Below are 19,993 nucleotides of genomic sequence, written 5' to 3'. Positions count from 1 at the left end.
TTATGAAGGATCAGAGGTAAACCTGGCTCTCAAGCCTTGCTGTGGAAATTGGGTGTAAGGGGTGATCCACAAGACTATTCATTTCTACCTGGGGCTGACAGGATCCAAGAGTGTGAATGGTGTGTGTATAAGTGTGTGGTGCTTTGTCTGGGCCAACCCATGTGAGTTTACCTGCCTGGTGTGTTTATATTGGATTTGTTTATTTATTATTTATTTAGTTGGTTTTATTGTTTTTCTGATGAAAGAAATTCATCATTTGATATTGCTATCCATTGCATCTACTTTTCAAAAATAGTGTGAACAACAAAGAAAGGAGACAAGCATCTCACTGGCATTATTCAGTTACAGGTTAGAATGATAAGCTGAGTGACAAATTTTGTGGATAAAGTACAGTACATAATCATATTTTGAAAGCAGCACCTGTTTTTTAGATATGCAGTGCAGTTCCCTCTAGTGTAGTTCTTTAATTAGGTTATTCAGACTAAAGGTTAGGTGGCATGTGTATCTTTCCACTGAGGTTGATGGGGATTTTTTCAGCTTGTTACAAGATGGTCCGTTGTTTTGTAAGGAACCTTAATTCTGACAGCTTGTATTGCCTGGATCATGTTTGTTCTCATGTTAAAATTTGACTTGCTCCAAGGCAGGAATATCAGCACCCAACCAGAACCTACTTAAGTAGCCTATCCATTTTGATTTCTCTTTTCTCTAATTTTTTTTTTTTTTTTTTTTTTTTTTTTTTTTTTTTTTTTTAAGGGGAAATGGGTATTAAGTGAGCTTTTTCCCTTCCCCCAACTCGTTAAAGGGAGTTAATGCCTGGCAAGGTTGGATGATGAAGGGAAAATTTGTATCTGTTAGAGATATTTCATGGAAGCTAAAAGATAGGATCAAGCTGGGAAATTTTAATTGTGAAATGTGCTGTGCATAACTGATGTGTGTATGTTTGCTGTTATTCTTATGAGATTCCACAGATTTTTTGGACAGACAATGCATTTGTTTATCCTGGAGTTGGTGCTGTGCATCTCTCTCTCTCTCTCTCTCTCTCTCTCTCTCTCTCTCTCTCTCTCTCTCTCTCTCTCTCTCTCTCTCTCTCTCTCTCTCTCTCTCTCTCTCTCTCTCTCTCTCTCTCTCTCTCTCTCTCTCTCTCTCTCTCTCTTTCTAGTGATGAAAAAAGTGGGAGGAGGGAAGATCATGTTTGTGGGAGTGAAGGATGGTGGGGGAAGAAGAAAGTCAGGACATTCTTATGTTTTATCATAAGAATAAATAATCATTTGTCAGATGAATGCAAATGGAATTGTATCACTATTTAGTTGTGTTGCTGTGTTCATCCCACACAGTTAATCATATGTTGTGCATGTGAATATTTGGTATCGTGTTTTGAAGAACCAGTGCACTATGTATCACTGACAGTAATATAATAAAAAGTTAAATTACTACTCAGCTACACACCACCTCCACTTGCACACTGATTTTGCTTCCCTGGCTTTTCTGGTGATATCTGTCCCAAGCTTAATGGTTTTATACTGCTCTACTCTTTGTTTATCTAGTCTTGGAACTCTGTTATACTTGCTGTAGATTATTATTTAATGTTTTGTGGAGGTATCTCATATAGTAGTACAAAAGTTTTCACAAGGGCTTCACTATTTATCACAGTTTTATTTCTTGGAATTTTTTATATTAGAGATTTCACAATCAAGATTACTCAAGTTATGAACTAAGTAAAAAGCAACCATGTGATCACCAGTATTTGTGTGTGTGTGCGTGTGTTCTAAGAGATGAGTAGTAGACCACTGCAGCAGGCTGTTATTTTAGGTTTGTCTTAGTTTGGTGTGGGTGGTTGCCTTACATCCTCAGGCCTCAGGCATGGCATGGTAAACCACATGAAGCTGTAACTACAGTTGCTGTCAACAACTGCAGTTAGAGCATTGGCTGAGTGACAACATATAAAATTATTTTCTTAGGCACAGGAAACTGCTTACATGCATGCAAATGTATGATAGCATATGTGTATTTGCAATATAATGTGTTAAAGACTTATGGTATCTACCAATTTCAGATAAATATAGACCAGTTTAAATTATGATAGCCTAGGGCAAATATTTTCTTAAATGTACCTTACCATCCTTCAGAAGTGTAGATGTACATGACAAAGTTTGTTGTTTTCAAGATTAACTGAAAGTTACCAGCAAGGTACATTAGAAATTATTCAAGGTTGAAATTACTTATTAGTAGTATTTTTCTTAATAAATAAAAAAAAGTTCTCATTGCTTCAATTAATTTTCTTAACCCTTTTGCTGCATGTTTTTTTGAAAAAAAAAATTAAGTATTGGTAATTTGATATTTTATCAGGTCTTCAGGAAATGTACTTAAATATTAGTTCAATGCAAAGCCATGTTTTTAGTCTTTTGATCCTAGTATCATGGATTTAGCCACATATGTAGTAAATGAATACTACCAAACAAAATTTTCAGCAATATTTGTAACCCTGAAATTCACACTTAAAGAAAAAATGTGGGGGGTAACAATGCTGAATATTTACATGAATAGCCTCTGTACAATTTGATCAACACCTTGTTAGGTTCCACACAAGTTAACTGAAAAGTATTTTACAAGATATATTGAGTCATAGTTGATATTGCCAGTTAAACATACAATTTTTAATGAATGTCGCTCTTTAGTAATTATATCAAGAGTTTAAGATATTTTTGAGTTAGATCATTCATTGTTTCATGTGTGCCTAATGGCCAGACCTGCTCATGTGTTTGGTGGTCACTTCACATTCAGTGAAATATTGATGACCAGTTTTGATGGGGATGGAATCAACCCAGGAGAGAGAGAGAGAGAGAGAGAGAAAAAAAAAAAATTGTGAATACATTTATAATTTTTCATCGGCCAGTGTTGAGCTCTGCTGCAAAAGGGTTAAAGTTTAGGAGAGACCAGTAATAAGAATGCACACTTAGGCAAAAATTTTTGATGCTTCAGGCATTTCTAAGTTTGCTGATACTGGTATTCTCGAGATGACATATCTTAGCCACCATGCTTGGATGCCGCTCTTGGAATCTCCATGATTGAAAATCAGAACTTGCAAACTTTCATGTGAGTTGATTATGCCTTTATATGCATTTTCAGATGCAACCTGAAGGGCCATATGGCTCGCAACTGCCCAAAATGTTACATGTGCGGTGGCTTTGGGCATATTTCTCGCCAATGTGAGATGGTGGCTTAGACCGGCCTGTCCCACTCCTGGTCTCTCCCTCCGAAGCTGCTGCTGCTGCTGCTGCTACCCACTACCATGATCCCCTGACATACACCATGGTGTAGACTGGTGCTGGGGCTTTACAGTTACAGCCTGGCTATTCACCCTCTTGGGCTCTCCAGGCAACAACTATGTTACATCATGTGTTTGCGGGAAGCAAATAAAATCGTGTGAAAGGCCTTTAGTGGGGATTTCCTTGTAAGCAAATTCACAAAATCGAGTCAGTATAGTTTGACAGTTACTGAATGGTTGAGCCTTGAAGCAAATGTTACATGCTTGGAAAGAAGCATGTAGGATTACTGTCTTGTGCTCTGGATCTTACCAAACTTGCCCTTATTGGAGAAGGAAGAGGTTGTTTGAGGTTTTCCTTGAACCAAAACCTTGATTTATTTATTGATATGTATTGATTTTTATGATTAATTAATCACTTCATTAATCAATTGATTGATAGCTTTTGTACCAGACCTAAATTATCAGAGGCACTAGAGTGATGTGGAGGAGAGAATTTAGGAGACAGCTTACCATTGCTCTCAGTATGGTAATTTCTCAACTTGTAGGATGGTCATAGCCAGTAGATCCTTGAATGTTGAAGTGTTACTGAGAAAGTTTGCAAGGGCTTTATTAAATGTAGTCCTGTTCAACTACAAAGTGTCAATAGTTGTTCTTTGCCAAGTACAGATAGTGATAACAGACAATCAGGTTATATACAGTGTGAGAACATGACCAAATTTCAAAACATGTGAAATGAGATTTTCTGTGAATCATCTTGTTTTATTAAATTTTGTGGAGTTGTTTATCAATATCATTTACTGATAAATAATAGTGTTTATTTTATTATCATTATTATTTTGTTTTCTTATTATTTTCTCCTTTTCAAGTTTATTCATAAACTTGAATTGAAGTGGTGTGTGAAAGAGTTGCTTTTTTTTTTTTTAATGAGCTTCTGAATAAACAAGATGACTTAGTTGATGTGGCAGACTTGGTGTTAGGGGTATAGGTGTAATTTTTGCTGTACATGACCTTACACTTACTTTCATTTTGTGCTGATGACCTAAATATATTGTATTTGGATATAGTTACATGCAATTAATTGGTAATGAAATAAATTATCTAGGTTTCCAAGAAGTGGTCTGAGAATAGATTGATAATTCTGTGAACATGGAAAAATTTAATGTGAATTTTCTTTTAATAAGGTAATTCCATGTTGATGACAGTTACAGTTCAGCATTGCTGTTAAAGGCTTAAAGATGCTGATCTGGGTGGAAATACATTAAAGGAGACTGATGTGGTCATCAGCACAAAGGTGTTGCAAAGAGAGGAGAATTGTGAACACATTTATGAAATTGTCGTGGGAGTTTTTTTCAAATTCAGGTGATTAAATAAAGAAGTAGATGACATTACATTCAGATGACAGACTGTTCCGGTATTGGTTGGTACAGTCTGAGTAGCAGGAGAAAGGACAGATAATGGTATTCCAGAAGTCGAGGTAAAATTTCCTCCACTTTTGGCGTGTGTGTGTGTATATGCTTAGGTGGCAAGCAGGTGAAGGTGGAGTTTTTACTGAGTGATAATAGGAGGGTGCATAGAAGGTGTAAATCCTGGCCAACTTGCTCATCCCCTTAGTTAAGGTTCAAGAGGAGGAGGAGATTGGAGATGACAGTATTCATCAGGTGGAAGGGTGGAGTAGTTGTAGCTCTGGATGTTATTTGTATTTGTTAAAATGTTAAAGTATCCACATGAAATCTGTTCAGTAGTCATCATACAAAGGGAAATCTTGAAGAATCAGAGAGACATTAACTTGGTATTTGTTTTGGAATCCAGAATTACTTTTGTTCACATGAAGAATAAGTGTCCACCCTAAGACCAGGATTTCCTATCTACTCAAAGTACCTCTCGGAGCTGCTCCACCCCTCCCCCTGTGCCCGGGAAACCATTCACCTCAGGGGTTCCCGAAAAGGTCACTATAATTGATCTTTCAACCAGTACCTGCACAGTCATCCCTTTGTTGTTGTGGAGATGAAGATTTGTGAGCTGACCAGCTGATGCTACTTTTGGAGATGATCAAAGGCTCATTTATTTTTATAGTTTTATTATTACAAGTGATCAGTGTGTTGCTTTTCCCCCAAAAGTGGACAAGGAAGTCCAAGGGAATTAACATTTAGTGGTTCATCTGAAGCCCAGTCTAATTTTCTTATTTTTATTAAAATGAGTCTTTCCTTGTTGAAACTCCATGGGACACATTGCTGATCACTGCACATCTATATATAAAAAGTGAGACTATTTTGTTACTCTTGAATATTAGCATTACAAAGGCGGAAGAAGAGCGGTTGATTACAAAGTCTTCTAGTCCTTACAATTCCCACTAAAGTTATTGTTGTTCACATTTTTTACTCTGAATTTATGTGTGTATTGAGAACTTACTGTCCCCTGTGTGCCTGATGTTCATCCTCAATAAACAGGTTCACAATATCAATTACTTTCTTTATAACTGTATTGCTGACCTTGTCTAAAAGTTTTCTAGGTTGCAGGCTTAGTATCAATCATATGAATCAGCATATTCTTAAATATTAATGAAATCTAATTATTAACTGTTGGATTACTAACTTTGCATTGATAGTAGATTCTGAAGGTTTAGATTTGGTGTATGAAAGTAAGAGAGTGAGTGAGGGCAAGATAAAAAAAATGAGGATGTGTGGAGGCTTAAATGGTAAATGGTAAGTTGTTTTAGTGGTAGTATGTGATGCGTATCTAGGGCCTCACATTGCTGCAAGTGAAGTAACAAAAGTATGTGTGATGGAGAAAAGCTATATCTGATGGCTGTTCCTAAGAGCTACAGAGTGGGCCAATAAAAGTAATTTCAAAATTCTCATCATTTCCACAAAATGTAACACTTCTCTCATTTTCAAGAGAATCAGCTGAAGCCCTAGATTTTCACCTAAGAGCATCAATGCATCCAGCAAATCATTATTCAGGGTAAGGAGAGAGTAGATTGTAGAGGCTTATTTTGAGACAAAATCAATAATCCTCACTCAGCAATCATTCAGGAGGGACTTTCCTGGGAGAAATGCACCAAGCAGACTCAGGCATCTAATTGATAAATTCAGGGAAACAATGTTGAGGATGAAAATATGGACAAAGCAGCCATGTTCTGCAAGGACAGACAACAAAAACATTTGAAGGAATCACTAAAGAAATCAATGACATTTGTCACAGGAGGCTGATCTCTGAAGAACTAATGTTAAATACAGTACACCAAGATTGTGAGTCTGCTAAGTGCATTTCTCCTTGCACTGAATATTGAATTGCTGGATCCATTGATGCTTTGGATGAAAATATAAGACTTCAACTATGATTCTCCTGAAAGTAAGAGAAATGTTATTTTTAGTGGAAATGACAAGAATTTTATAATGGTAAGATTTTTTTTGGCCCACGTGGTGTACTCCTTCACCCTTGATTGAATGGCTGTAGCAGAGAGACTATATTTAATACTGTCCATCTTGCATGATCTAATACTCTCACCCTCTGCTCACTCCTCTCACATATCCCAGCATTGTCCTCTTAAATGTATTACTGGAGTCACTCTTTTGCACTAAAGTTTATTTAAATTCAGTAATCTCTCTTTATACCACTAGAACTGTGGCCAAAGTACTCTTAGGTTACTGCTTTTGATCTCGCCTTATTTATATGCTGGTTCTTCACCTTTACATGTCATCTGTTTTACACACACCTGGCTTTTCACCATTTATTCTTCACAACAGAGCAATTTTCTCATAATTTATTTCAGCTGCTTGGATCCTCGACCTTTGTATTTTATTTGATATGCAAGTCTCACAAGAGATTACTAATAGTTATTCCATCAGCCAAAACCTTGTTTTACTTGCATGCTTACTGTCCTTTCTTTTATATTTTGTCATAGAGATCGTCACTTTCCACACAAATCATTCTTGTACCTCATCTTCTGTGCTTGCACATATGTAGTAGAACCAAGATATTTAAATTAATTTCTCTTATCCTTTTTTTCTCCTTCCAGCTCTATTTCTCATTTTCTGTGGTATCTGCCTCTTACTCTATATGAATTGTCAGAATTGACCTAATCTTAATTCTTTTCAAACTCTTACTTTATTTTTGCTTACATTCATCTCTAAATTATGCGTTTAGCACACTCCATCAAGTTCATGAGCTTTCATAGTTCATTCTTGCTTCCTGTTATTAGGAATCTGGAGAGAGAGAGAGAGAGAGAGAGAGAGAGAGAGAGAGAGAGAGAGAGAGAGAGAGAGAGAGAGAGAGAGAGAGAGAGAGTTTTCAACAACTATTAACACATTTTACTCATGTCCACAACTATTTGTTTTCATTCCTCTTCTTACATCATGTACACATCCGTGCTTCCACATGTCCTTACCTTTGTTTGGCCATTTATCCCATACATTCTAATAAGATAAGCTTACATCCCCTTCAGTCAAGTCCCATCTATATCAGATATTAAATGTAATACATCCTACATTATTATCAATCAACTGTCATGTCAAAGCTTTCTCAATACAACATAAACTGTTCTTTTTTTATTTATTCATTAAACTGTCATCAAGAGTGAGAGGGAGAGAAAAACAAAATATTTAAATCTTCAGATATTGGGGACCATGTATACTAACAGTATATCTGTAAATTTGACAAAAATTTAGTGCAAATGCATTCTTCAAATATAAAAGAACATCAGAAAATAAGGAGACTACAAAAAGGCAGCTGACATACACAAGGCAGGTCCTGACTAAAGTTGCAATTTATAGACTGTACTTGTTTATTACTACAATTAGTAATATCTGGATTTGATTGCATGAAAGGAAATCATGTATAGTTTCACTCATTTTATATAAACAGACAAACATTTTCTTAAATTTAATTTTATATAATGGAACTGAAAATAATTATAATTATTATTGGCTCAACAGATCACCAGGTAGAAGTCCTTTCTTATTTGGAAGTGACATGTGCAGAAAGGACATGCCATTTGGACCAAATCTTCAAAGTGAGATGCAGCAGCTTAAAAGACAGCTTGATTTTGTGAATCAAAAGTATGAGAATGAAAAACTGAAAAGAGGTAGGTATTTTGTGGGTGTATGAGAGAGAGAGAGAGAGAGAGAGAGAGAGAGAGAGAGAGAGAGAGAGAGAGAGAGAGAGAGAGAGAGAGAGAGAGAGAGAGAGAGAGAGCAAACAAATTAATTACTGCAATATAAAATTAAAATAAAGAAAGGTTCCAGTATCTATTGCAAATATTCTTTACATTGTTTTGATATTCTATATCCCATGACTTTACATTCCATGGTATTAATTAACTATTATGTGAAATTTTACCATATACATATGTGAAATGGTAGGATGTAGAGTATTACAGTGATGGGAAGATTATATATATATATATATATATATATATATATATATATATATATATATATATATATATATATATATATATATATATATATATATATAGCATTTTCTAGCATATAGTTGTCTCTTCCCTCAGAATTACTGGAAAAAGAGAAGGCATTGGAGATGGAGAGAGCAGCCATGTTGAGTTCTCAAGGAGGCAACTACAACAGTGGAATGGTATGTCTACAGGGCAAAAAATATTGAAAATTGTTCTATGCTCTATAGTGTCACCCATTGTTGTAAGATATGTGGAACTTAATGGTTCATGAGTTACATCTTGTGTATTACATTATGAAAAGGTAGTTTTACAAGTAATTTTAGGTATATATATATATATATATATATATATATATATATATATATATATATATATATATATATATATATATATATATATATATATATATATATCATGCACCTTTCTTTTCAAGGAAAATCATCACATGTCAGGTGCAGTAACACCACAAATGTTTCATTCTAGTATTGAATAGATTTTGGACAATACTGTTTTAGTGAACCTATCATTGTTCATTTTTGGGATATGTATTCATAACACAATTAAATAGGCGGTGCTTCCTCCATGTCACAGCTTTCAAGCAACATGTGTTTCACATATTCTCTTTTCTGTCATGTATGGTATTATTCTTTGCAGTTATATAATTAAGTGATAGTTCCAAGATATTTTAACACTGATGAAAGACTGAAAAGCCTTTTCATAGCAGATGGACTTTCATTAGATGTATCTTTCAAGGGATATACATATGTGTATTTTCTTGCTGCCAGGATGGGCTTCAAGGAATGCAAGGTAGACATCAAATGGATCGATTTAGTGAAATTAGAAGTGAAAATTCAAGAATGCCAGGGGACCACTACTCACAGGAATCTCATCCACAGTCCATGCTAAACTCAGGCTGCCAGCAGAGCTATGGTCTGGATCATTACCAACAAGGACTGAAGCGAGATGCAATGACGAGGCAGGATAACTGGGACCTGAAGCGGCAACGCTATTGATTAAAACATGAAATTTCCAGCGCTGAACAACATGTCTCTTCTTGGACATTCACTAAAACCTCGCTAAGTCAAAGTAGCATTTTATTTGTGAAAATTTGTGTGAATGAAACCTCTCAATTTCAACCTCAGTTTTTTTTTTTTATTTGCAGTAGATGAAATGTATTCAGTCATTCAAAGAACCAATAAGTTGTAACTGTCAGATTTCATTGCTTATAGATCTCCATTTAGTGCATCATGATGACAATATTTGTATATTCATGTGTTATAACAACAGTTTTGTAATGGGCATGGCATAAACCAGGTACTTAAGATAGTGGGCCAAGGTATTTTCAAGTAAGTTGATGTTTGCAAAATTAGAGCATCAGCAAACTGAGGTACGACTTGATGCATGGTGAACTTATTGTGACGAAACATTACCATTTTCTCTCTGTACCAGTAAGTTGGTGGTGCAGTTTTACTTAATTATTTAAACTTAGTGTAGGCTGTCAAACTTATGTAACCCTCTGTTGCTGTGGTCCTGGTCTTTCTGTTGGAAATTTATTTTATTTGGTGTATTTGCATATCTTGAGATTTGAACATAATGCTGTAGTATGATAACTACTGTGATATCTCTGTTGTCCAGGACCTCTAATTTTAGTACTGCTCTAGCACCATTACTACTCCTGTACATTCCATAATTCCATACCATTACTAACTTGCTTCTAAAGTGCCAACATTTGGTTAATTGAAAGAGTGCTTACGTACATGATTATGTTGCGGTCACTCGAGACAGGCTGAACTTGTAATTCTGTTTTGTGTTGAATTTTTTTCTATTTATTTTTATTTTTCGAGACAGGCTGAACTTGTAATTCCGTTTTGTGTTGAATTTTTTTCCATGATTTATTTACTTTTAAGGAATTGCTTAACTTGACCAGAGTTTAGGAATACTCCAGACTACATGATTTAATTCTTTGAAAAAAGTAAATAAATGTAGTTCTTTGAAAAAGGTAAATAAATATAAGTGATGGTGACCAGAGTTATTGAAATTTTTATGGAGTAATGTCATAGGTGTTTAATTGACAGCAGTTGCTTAACTGAGTGGTTAAGACAGCATGACTTTGGTCCACCAGTAATTGATCATCACATAAACCTTAGCTGGTCAGAGGATGGTGTCACCCACAACAGATCCCTGTAGACATTATGGAGTACATAGCATCCCTGGAGCATCCACTTTGTCTAAATGTGCCCAAAATTAATTATGATAAGTTTACTTACTTTGCATACAGGTGTTGATGTAAATATTAAATACCTTGGTGAAATACATACTGCTGTTATTATATTAATGCACCAGTTATATAAGAAAATTTGTATAAAAATCAACTTCTGGGTTCAGAGTTATTATCCATTAACCAAAGTAATATTTTGAATTCCTTGACAAACCTTGAAAGCTTGGCAAGTGTATTTTTCTGAACAATTCATAAGGGATTCTTTGTATGTTGAATTAGCGAGGTTTTTGTGTTATCTGTTTAATAATTGTGTATTATCTAATATAAATAGATTATTATTTTGGTTTAGGAGGATAGCTGGGCAATTGATTGCTTGTATATACTAAGCCAATTTAAAGATTACTGATTTGAAGTGTTGGTAATAAAGGTGTCTGCATTCAATAATTTTTGTAGAAATGTTTAATGTGTGATAATCACATCTGATTTTTCATGTTCTCCCAGATTAAGAGAGTTGAGATGTGTGTCCAATATGATAGAATGTTGCATATTTGGTTCTGAATGAAAATGGAGGAGTGCTTAACCTTCCATACCTTCATTAGGAACAGGGTAACTAAACATGGGAAGATTTCCATCATAACAACCAGCTCACTTGGGAATAAAATGTACTGTCCATTCTTGTGTAGCATTCTTCTGTTTAAGATAAAAGAAGCATTTTGGGTTTTACTAAAGACAAAGTTTCTGAGTGTCCAATTCTGTTATTATTTTGTGCAGTGAATTTTATATGTAAGCAACATATCTAATTTAATGTATATGACTAAGGTGCAGCGATTTATATATTTATGTTTTCATAGGTTTCAAGTATAAATCTGCACTTACTTCCAGGAATTTTTTGAACTACCCAAAATCTAAATAAGTATCCTTTTCAACTGCTTAAATTTATAGCCATGGAGCAAGTAATTTTTTGAAAGGGATTTCAAAATAAAAATAATTTCGATAATGTATGAGGTATCATTAGCTTAAAACTCCCAACACTTATTGAATCCTGAGACAAAGCTCTGCCTTCAAAGAGAGGGAAATTAAACATCTGATCTAGGTAACAATCACCTCCATCTATCTTAGGGATAAGTTAGTGTTGTGGTATCCTGCTGCCATGCTACTAGTGTCAATAATGCCTCTTGCTTAGAACAAGTCAATATATTGGCATTTATATTTTAAGTTACTTGTGGATGGAAACATTACAACATATATTGATTTTAATTATCAGGATGAAAATACTCATGTACAGTTACCCTGTCTTTTAGAGGGGAACTCATGGTTATATAACTTGTTTACATTAAAAGAGCTCAGGATATTACAATTATTCCATTCTAATTACATAAAATTATTATATGATAAGCAAATAATTATTAGGATGTAGAAATTACTGTGCTTATATAAACACCTGTACTCAGGTAGTTTCATTTTTTGTTATCCCCCTCCCTACCCATTTTATGACCAGTTCCCCTAATCTTTCAGGCTTAGGATGACACCTCCTCATGGAGGAGTTTGGTTTAGGCATTTGGGAACCCTTATCCTTAGTGGATTCCCTTAATTCCTGAACCCAAGTGATTTCTTTTTTAAAGTTTCTATCTTACAGAAAGTACATTTATTCCAGAATTCTTGTGTTGTTAAAGTACAGCTTGAGGACAAAAACATAATGTAAGTGTTGCCAAAATCTATACAGTACAAAATACCTTTCTTATTAAGGTTGTGGACAGGGCCTCCTTATCCAAGATAGATACAATAGAACACTACTCTTATCAAACCAGAGTTATTCATCCAAGTACCTCCTATCATGAAATATGTTGAATATATAAATAACTAAATTAATTTTATAATATATATATATATATATATATATATATATATATATATATATATATATATATATATATATATATATATATATATATATATATATATATATATATATATATATGCTGATTTTTGTCCATTTATCATTAATTCAGTTTTACTTGCAAAGATGATTACATTTCACTTTAAAAATTTAAAGAATTTAGATCTTTGTCAGATGGCTTGTACTCTAAACACATAGTACTTTCCATGCATCAATCATCTGACTCATCAAGTAAGGTGGATAGTACTTTCCATGCATCAATCATCCGACTCATCAAGTAAGGTGGATGATTAGAATTCAGAACCAGGACAGAATTTAGACAACAGTATCATCATACATCATACTCTTGATACTATAATCCAAGAGTTTCATCAAGTAAGGTGGATGATTAGAATTCAGACCCAGGACAGAATTTAGACAACAGTATCATCATACATCATACTCTTGATACTATAATCCAAGAGTTTTCCATCTAAACCATTAAACTCAAGGTCAAAAAAATAATAAAAGGTTTCCTACAAAGATACAACCTCCTTACCATTTAGACCTATCCCCACCCTCAAAATAAACTGTTCCCATTCCATACCTTCCTTATCTCATCACATTTCCCCTTTTTCCACTTGCAACTGAATGTCAGTTATTTTATTACTATATGTTATGTATATATTTTTTTTTTTCAGATGTTGCATGTGTATTTTTTATTGACCAAAACAAAATTTGCTAGCCAGTAATCAATCAAAGAAATTGTGTGCATTTATAGGCAAAATGCATGTCGCCCATTGATAAAGGCATCTTGGTCTCACACACACACACACACACACACACACACACACACACACATTACACACCCTGGTTAACACACTTGGCTCATGACTGACGAGGCTTGGGTTTGAGTCTCAGGAGTGGTAAAGCAGATGGATGAGCCTCTTAATGTACAGCCTCTGTTCACCTAGCAATAAGTAGATGAGGGATGTAAGCTAAAGGGATGTGACCTCCCTGTCCTGGTGCGTGGTGTGTTAGTGGTTTCACCTATCTTAAGATCAGTCATCGACGACTTCCAAACTCTTTCCATACGGAAACAGTTGGCTGTCTGGAGACCAGCAGATGACCATGGGTAAATTACATACACACACAAAACACTCCATAATATCTGTAATGGAATGTAAAAAAATGGATTAACCAGTGATGTGGGCTTATTATGTAGTTACACGTGCATACTTATGTTTAATTAGATTGAGTTCTATTGCCAAATGACCTTGCTCTACAAAAACAGAGTTAAAATTCAACTCTCAATCTTCCAAACTCTGCTTCCTGAATGATGTATGCACATAGGTTGTTTCATCATTATACAAGTGGTAAGTGGTAGACAAGCATATGTTAGATGGGCAGAAACAAAGTATAACTTTTGTCTTATTCTGTTTATGGGATTCTATTGACTTGGCTGTTAGGGCAGAAACAGTATGTGAAGTGCAATAGGCTGGTTTCGTCCTGATTACATACTTTAAGTATTGGGACAAGGAAGCCAAAGTGCACCCTCTATGACGATTCCTTTTTTTAGGTATACTTTATATCTTGCCTACATTATAAATTTGATAAAGATTGTGACAATAAAGTTGTAATTCAAATAAGCTATATCAGTCACTGGGCAGGTCTTTCATGTAAGACTTGGCCCTACATCCTATGATCCCAACATTATTTTCATGCTAACTCCTGTGGGAGGCCAATGTAGAAGTGTAGTGCTTCCCTGATCCAGCCTCTTGTCTTTTTTTTTTTTTCTTTTACTTCATCTGTTGCAGTGATTGAGAGTTTGGACAACGGTCACATTATATTTATTTATTATTTTTCCCTTAGGGAAGTTGGATGGTTAGGTGAAGTCTCTTGGAGTGCAAACAATTTTTTTTAAGAGCCTCATGCCATCTCCCCACAGCTCCTCATTGCACTTAGTCTAATATGGGGTTAATAGGTATTATGTGGTGATCTTCAGGCACTGTGATGGCACACTGGACTATGAAATAGCTAGATTTAATGGGAACTTCAACTTATATCAGTGAACTTGTCAGTTCAGAGCAGACCACTTGGACACTGCATCTCTTAGTTGAACCCGAGATAGCTTACCGATCCATTCAAATTTCCATATATTATTTATGTAATCATAGATTTGAACCTTGATGAGACATTGTTGTGTGGATAGGAGAAATATCTTGACCTTAGTCATTCTGCTGCATCAATACTGCCCATAGATACCCTAGACCTAAAGCATACATTTTAGAGTTAACTAGGTGCTGTCTAGTACCCATTTCAGACTGGGTGAACCTTGGAACAGGTAGTTATCCCAGAAAACTCATGGTTGTGGCCAGCATTTGAACCCTGGACTTCTTGCACTTGTACTCAAATGCAATACTGCTTCAGCTACTTTCATTTCAAACCTTTTTCCATCTGTTTCTTTTTAATAACCACCAATCCTTAACTACTCCCTTCATTGGGCAGATCTGTATCAGATCAGAACATAATTTTACACAAAATTGCTTTTCATAAGGTCCATTGTGAAAATAATAAGCAAATAATCACTGGTGTAGCTGCCAACTGAGCTCTTAATTTTCCAAATTACTTAACTTACCTGGCATCTTGGTCTTTTATATGATATACCTACAGAAACAGCTCATAAGATGCTATCACCAACAAATCCACTTCCTTCACTTATTTGGGTTTGTAAATTTTTTATATTCTCAACTTTCTCATTCTGTAATAGGAAACCCCCAACAGGTTAGGGAAGTACAAGTTGTGTAATACATTGTTTTATTTCACATAACTACACCACATCCTTTGACGTGTAAAACACAGACTTGTTCATATGTATAAAAATCCCCAGTGCATCTTGCATCTGAATCTTTAGGTTATGTATTTTACACCTGTTACATGAATTTTCTACATTAGACTTGCTTCCAACTGTTGGCATACTTTTGTTCTTCAGTTACATTGAACACCTAAAACAGTGTACTTTTTCTGTTGCTCTCATGAGCAGATGCCTTTCTTGATGAAGTTTAGCTTCACTCTAAAATACTGTAAGAACAGGCAACTCAAGAAAACCAGTGTTCAGTGCAAGATGGCAGCAGCAGTGATGACCATTCATAGATGTGAGGATGGCAGAAGCAGTGATGACCAGTCAGAAGTGTAAAATAGCAGCAGCTGCAGTGATCATTCATGGCAGTGCAGGTTGGCAGCAGCAGCAGTGATGGTCATCCATGGAGGTATTAAGGAGGCAGCAGCAGTGATGTCTAAACTCTTGTCTTTACAAAACTTTCCTTCATGATATTCATGAGGAAGTATCAAGTAGACACCTTATCACATAATCTTCATATCAAATGACATGGTCAAGAGAATTAAATTCTCTTATTTGCCACATCACAGGTTAACTTAATAAAACCTGGAAGAACTTTAGTAACTACAGTGTTCATAAAACTATGTAGTTACAAATAGTTCATCATGAGTCTATATTTGGAGAGAGAGAGAGAGAGAGAGAGAGAGAGAGAGAGAGAGAGAGAGAGAGAGAGAGAGAGAGAGAGAGAGAGAGAGAGAGAGAGAGAGAGAGAGAGAGAGAGAGAGAGAGAGAGAGAGAGAGAGAGAGAGAGAGAGAGAGAGAGAGAGAGAGAGAGCAAATGATACTTTAAGTATTCTTACAGTGTGGCCCGAGTTGCACACTGAATAATCTAGTCTTGACAAAATTGGTAAGCATACCTGTGTGGGGTATCAAATGGGATCTGGCAGAAACATACATAGGAAGAGTACTGAATATAGCTAATATCCATGTATCTAACTATTAGTTTATACCAATAGCTTAGTGCAGGACAAAAATGAACAAGTCCAGGTCACTCATGAGTTGTATACAACTGCAGCAGCCATAAGGTCCCCACTCTTATCTCACAATTTAAGAAAATTATGAACTCCAAACTTGTCCTAACAGATAGAAAGAACTCAAGCAACCATTTGCTAAAATCAGTGACTGATTTTAGAAATATCACTATTCTTGCCATCCCAAACTACTATCCATTCTCCATCTACAAGTGAACCAAGGCATATGACCAAGATATAGTCAAAAGTATCCTTACAAGTGAAATATCAAGACATAAAACCTAAAAATACTCAAAAGTATTTGTTACAATGAGGTTTAATATTCTGGAAGCAAGTGCCCAAAGGAACCACAACGAACTCCCTCCAGAATGTTACAGCACTCTTGTGCAAGTTCAGCTTGTCTCCAAACTCTCGGAAGACAGACTCTATCACCTTAAAAATTGAGGAGTCTGGACAGAAAACAGATGACTGAACTCAAAACACTACTAAAGAAAGAGTATCCTCTGGTCACGATAACTTACAGGACAAACACAGGACAAATATCATTTAAATAAAAGGAACACAAGACAAGAGTCTACTCAACTCAAAATGCAATAACACACAAGGATAAAAATAAAATCACAAAAATGCACACACCAAGTAGAAAGACACCCCCCATACAGGAGCAGTGACACCAGGCACTTGACTGGCCCACAAAAGTATAGTGAGTCACAAAGCTAAACCCAGCCTGTATCTAGTTCAAGTTAATAAATATACACATATGCTCTGTACTACTCAACCATGCCTACTGAATTGAAAGAGTTGAGAAACAGGAACTCTCTCATACTACGTTGACATGATAAGGGGAAGGAGAACAAGGTAGCTGAAAGGTGTATCCATATGCCTTGAAAGAATGAAGGGAAGATACCATGTCCAACTCCAGCACCAGACTTTGAACTATCTGTAAATAAAGGATTACTTACTCTGTTTAGGAGTCAATCTTCTTGCGAGTTAATACTATTCCTTTTGCCTCTACAAGGAAAATGCAAGGCACTTTAGAAATATCACTGTTCTTGCCATCCCAAACCACTACCCATTCTCCGTCAAACATAAGTGAATAACCAAGACATACGACTAAGATATACTCAAAAGTATCATTACAAGTGCAGTATCAAGACATACAACCCAGAAATATTTTAAAATATTGTTATAATAAGGCTTTAATATTCTGGGAGCAACCATCCACAGGAACCACCACCCATGGCCTCTGGGATATTACAGCACTTGTGCAAGCTCAGCTTGTCTCCAATCTCTCAGAAGACAGACTCTCTATCACCTTAAAAATTGAGGAGTCTGGAGAGATAACAGGCGACCGAGCTCAAAATACCGAAGGGAGAGTATCCTCTGGTCATGATAACTTACAGGGCAAACACAGGACAAGTAGCATTTAAATAAAAGGAACACAAGATGAAAGTCTACTCAACTCAAAACGCATTAACACAAAGGATAAAAACTCACAAAAATGCACAGACTGAGTAGAAAGACACCCCACACAGGAGCAGCAACACCAGGCACTTGACTGGCCCACAAAAGTATAGTGAATCAAAGCTAAACCCAGCCTGTATCTAGTTCAAGTTAATAAATATACACATGCAATGTGTACACTTACAATGCCTAGGAAGACCTCACCCACAGCAGCTCGCACATCAAAATACATTTTAAAATTTTAAAATTAAAGTAATTAAAGCAATTTTGCTGTGAATAATGTCTACATTAAACTAAATATAAGACATAATGGCTTGGCAGAGAAAGATTTTAGGGACTAGTAAACATTCTAAGTTTTACTACTATGGCTGGTAATTTATCAGTAAATTGTAGATAATAATGCACACACTTACTCGTGGTGAAGTGAAGAGACGCATGTTCTTCAGTGCTGGAGAAGTATTCCTCCAGCACATCAGCTTTCTGCAAGTAGAAATTTCAATGTAGTAGTGAACCAAGTCTTTTCAAAATCTAACAAATTCAACACTTACAGTGGCGGCTCGTGACTATTACTGATGGGCGGGGGGGGGGGGGTGGCTGTCTCACATTCAGACAAATAAGCAAAAGCAAAATAGTGCATTCCCAGCTGTTTGTATGGGGTGTTAGATCTAGGTCCCCCCCTACCCCTTTCCATCTTCAGTATATAGCATGCCTTCATATTAAGCATGTCACTTCTCACTTTGGTGAAAGTTCGCAAGATGATCCGAGAGGAAAATACGGAATCTGCCTAAGCTTACGTCAAGCATGCGTTGGCTGGAAGGAAGCATAAGCGCATACGAGTCTGTACAACAGCTACTTGGGAGCTACTCGTGACACCACGTGCTCTGCCATCCAATCACATTTTTACCTCGTGTCCTGGATTCCAAGAAAAAACACACCTACAGATTAATTCTAAGAGATGAAATTGTCAAGAATCCCTGATCAGACAATGAACTAAGGGCAGTAAGTAGGAATTTGGAAAGCACACGACCTTTTATTACACCTATATTTCACTCATACAACCTTTAATGCATCTGTGGAATGTGAATCTAAATTCTAGACAAAGTTTATGATACCAGGTAGCCGAAACGTGGCAGGAGTTGGTGTAGCAATCACGTTAGGTAGTTTTATCATTTCATCTCATCTCGTGGTATTTCGGATAAATGTCATTCTGCAAGACGTTAAATTAGCACTTTAGCCACAATGAAATAAAACATTGGTATCCGTGGCAAGACTGGAAGGAAAAGGGTGTAAGCTAAGCAAGGAATAAAATAAATTAATTAATGTTCTTGTTTGCAATTAATCTCTTATCAATAGCAGAGAGAGAGAGAGAGAGAGAGAGAGAGAGAGAGAGAGAGAGAGAGAGAGAGATTATATACATGCAGGCTCCACACCAAACCTGCCTCCTCCTGCCATTCTCTCGAAACTATTTTAATCTGTCCATAATCCCATCATCCGCCTTCCCGCACGCACGCTGCCTACACTAAGTATTTCACTATGTCATAAATATCACACCACACCTGTGATGACAAACACCCACGAAAGCACGAAAAGAGTAATGATTAACGATGCATCACCAACCTGTGTAGTCATTTACGTCACGTAGAACCTTGCTATAGGTAACATACATTTTTATCCATCACAAAAAAAAAAAAAAAAAAAAAAAGAACTGTTCAGAAAGCATATCTAAACTCTCAGCTCGATTGAATAACATTGCTCACATGGCTTATATGTAATAATGAAGCACGTGGTCAGGAGACGTACCTATGCACACGTCCACCCGCAGAGAGCGCTGCCAGTCAAGAGGATTAATACTTGCTGGCTGCCCGCCGACGCCATCTCCTGTCAACA

The 19,993-nt window shown here is 36.0% G+C and overlaps 1 protein-coding gene and 1 long non-coding RNA gene across 9 annotated transcripts in view; one reads left to right on the top strand and one right to left on the bottom strand.

Annotated features, from left to right (window-relative positions):
* The window catches only part of LOC135111173 (CCHC-type zinc finger nucleic acid binding protein-like), a 21,330-nt gene extending 9,437 nt beyond the window's left edge, over positions 1 to 11,893 (top strand). For 3 of the 8 annotated variants that reach the window (XM_064024233.1, XM_064024235.1, XM_064024236.1), the window contains exons 6-8: positions 8,200 to 8,348; positions 8,775 to 8,857; positions 9,464 to 11,893. In XM_064024233.1, coding sequence (XP_063880303.1) covers positions 8,200 to 8,348; positions 8,775 to 8,857; positions 9,464 to 9,691 — 460 coding nt within the window. In that variant the 3' untranslated portion in view covers positions 9,692 to 11,893. Of the gene's footprint in view, positions 1 to 3,126; positions 5,723 to 8,199; positions 8,349 to 8,774; positions 8,858 to 9,463 lie in introns of those variants that run through there. The other 5 variants (XM_064024239.1, XM_064024240.1, XM_064024241.1 and 2 more) reach the window with 2 other exon arrangements.
* LOC135111174 (uncharacterized) lies at positions 9,614 to 19,993 on the bottom strand. The gene is made up of 3 exons (XR_010273591.1): positions 19,907 to 19,993; positions 18,520 to 18,586; positions 9,614 to 9,670 (listed from the first exon to the last, which is right to left on the bottom strand). It is a non-coding gene; the product is annotated as an uncharacterized LOC135111174 (long non-coding RNA).

The sequence above is a fragment of the Scylla paramamosain genome, chromosome 21 (genome assembly GCF_035594125.1).
Source record: "Scylla paramamosain isolate STU-SP2022 chromosome 21, ASM3559412v1, whole genome shotgun sequence".
In the NCBI taxonomy this organism is placed as follows: domain Eukaryota; kingdom Metazoa; phylum Arthropoda; class Malacostraca; order Decapoda; family Portunidae; genus Scylla; species Scylla paramamosain.
Note: the sequence above shows the minus strand (reverse complement) of the source record. Positions and strands in the feature narration are given on the sequence as shown.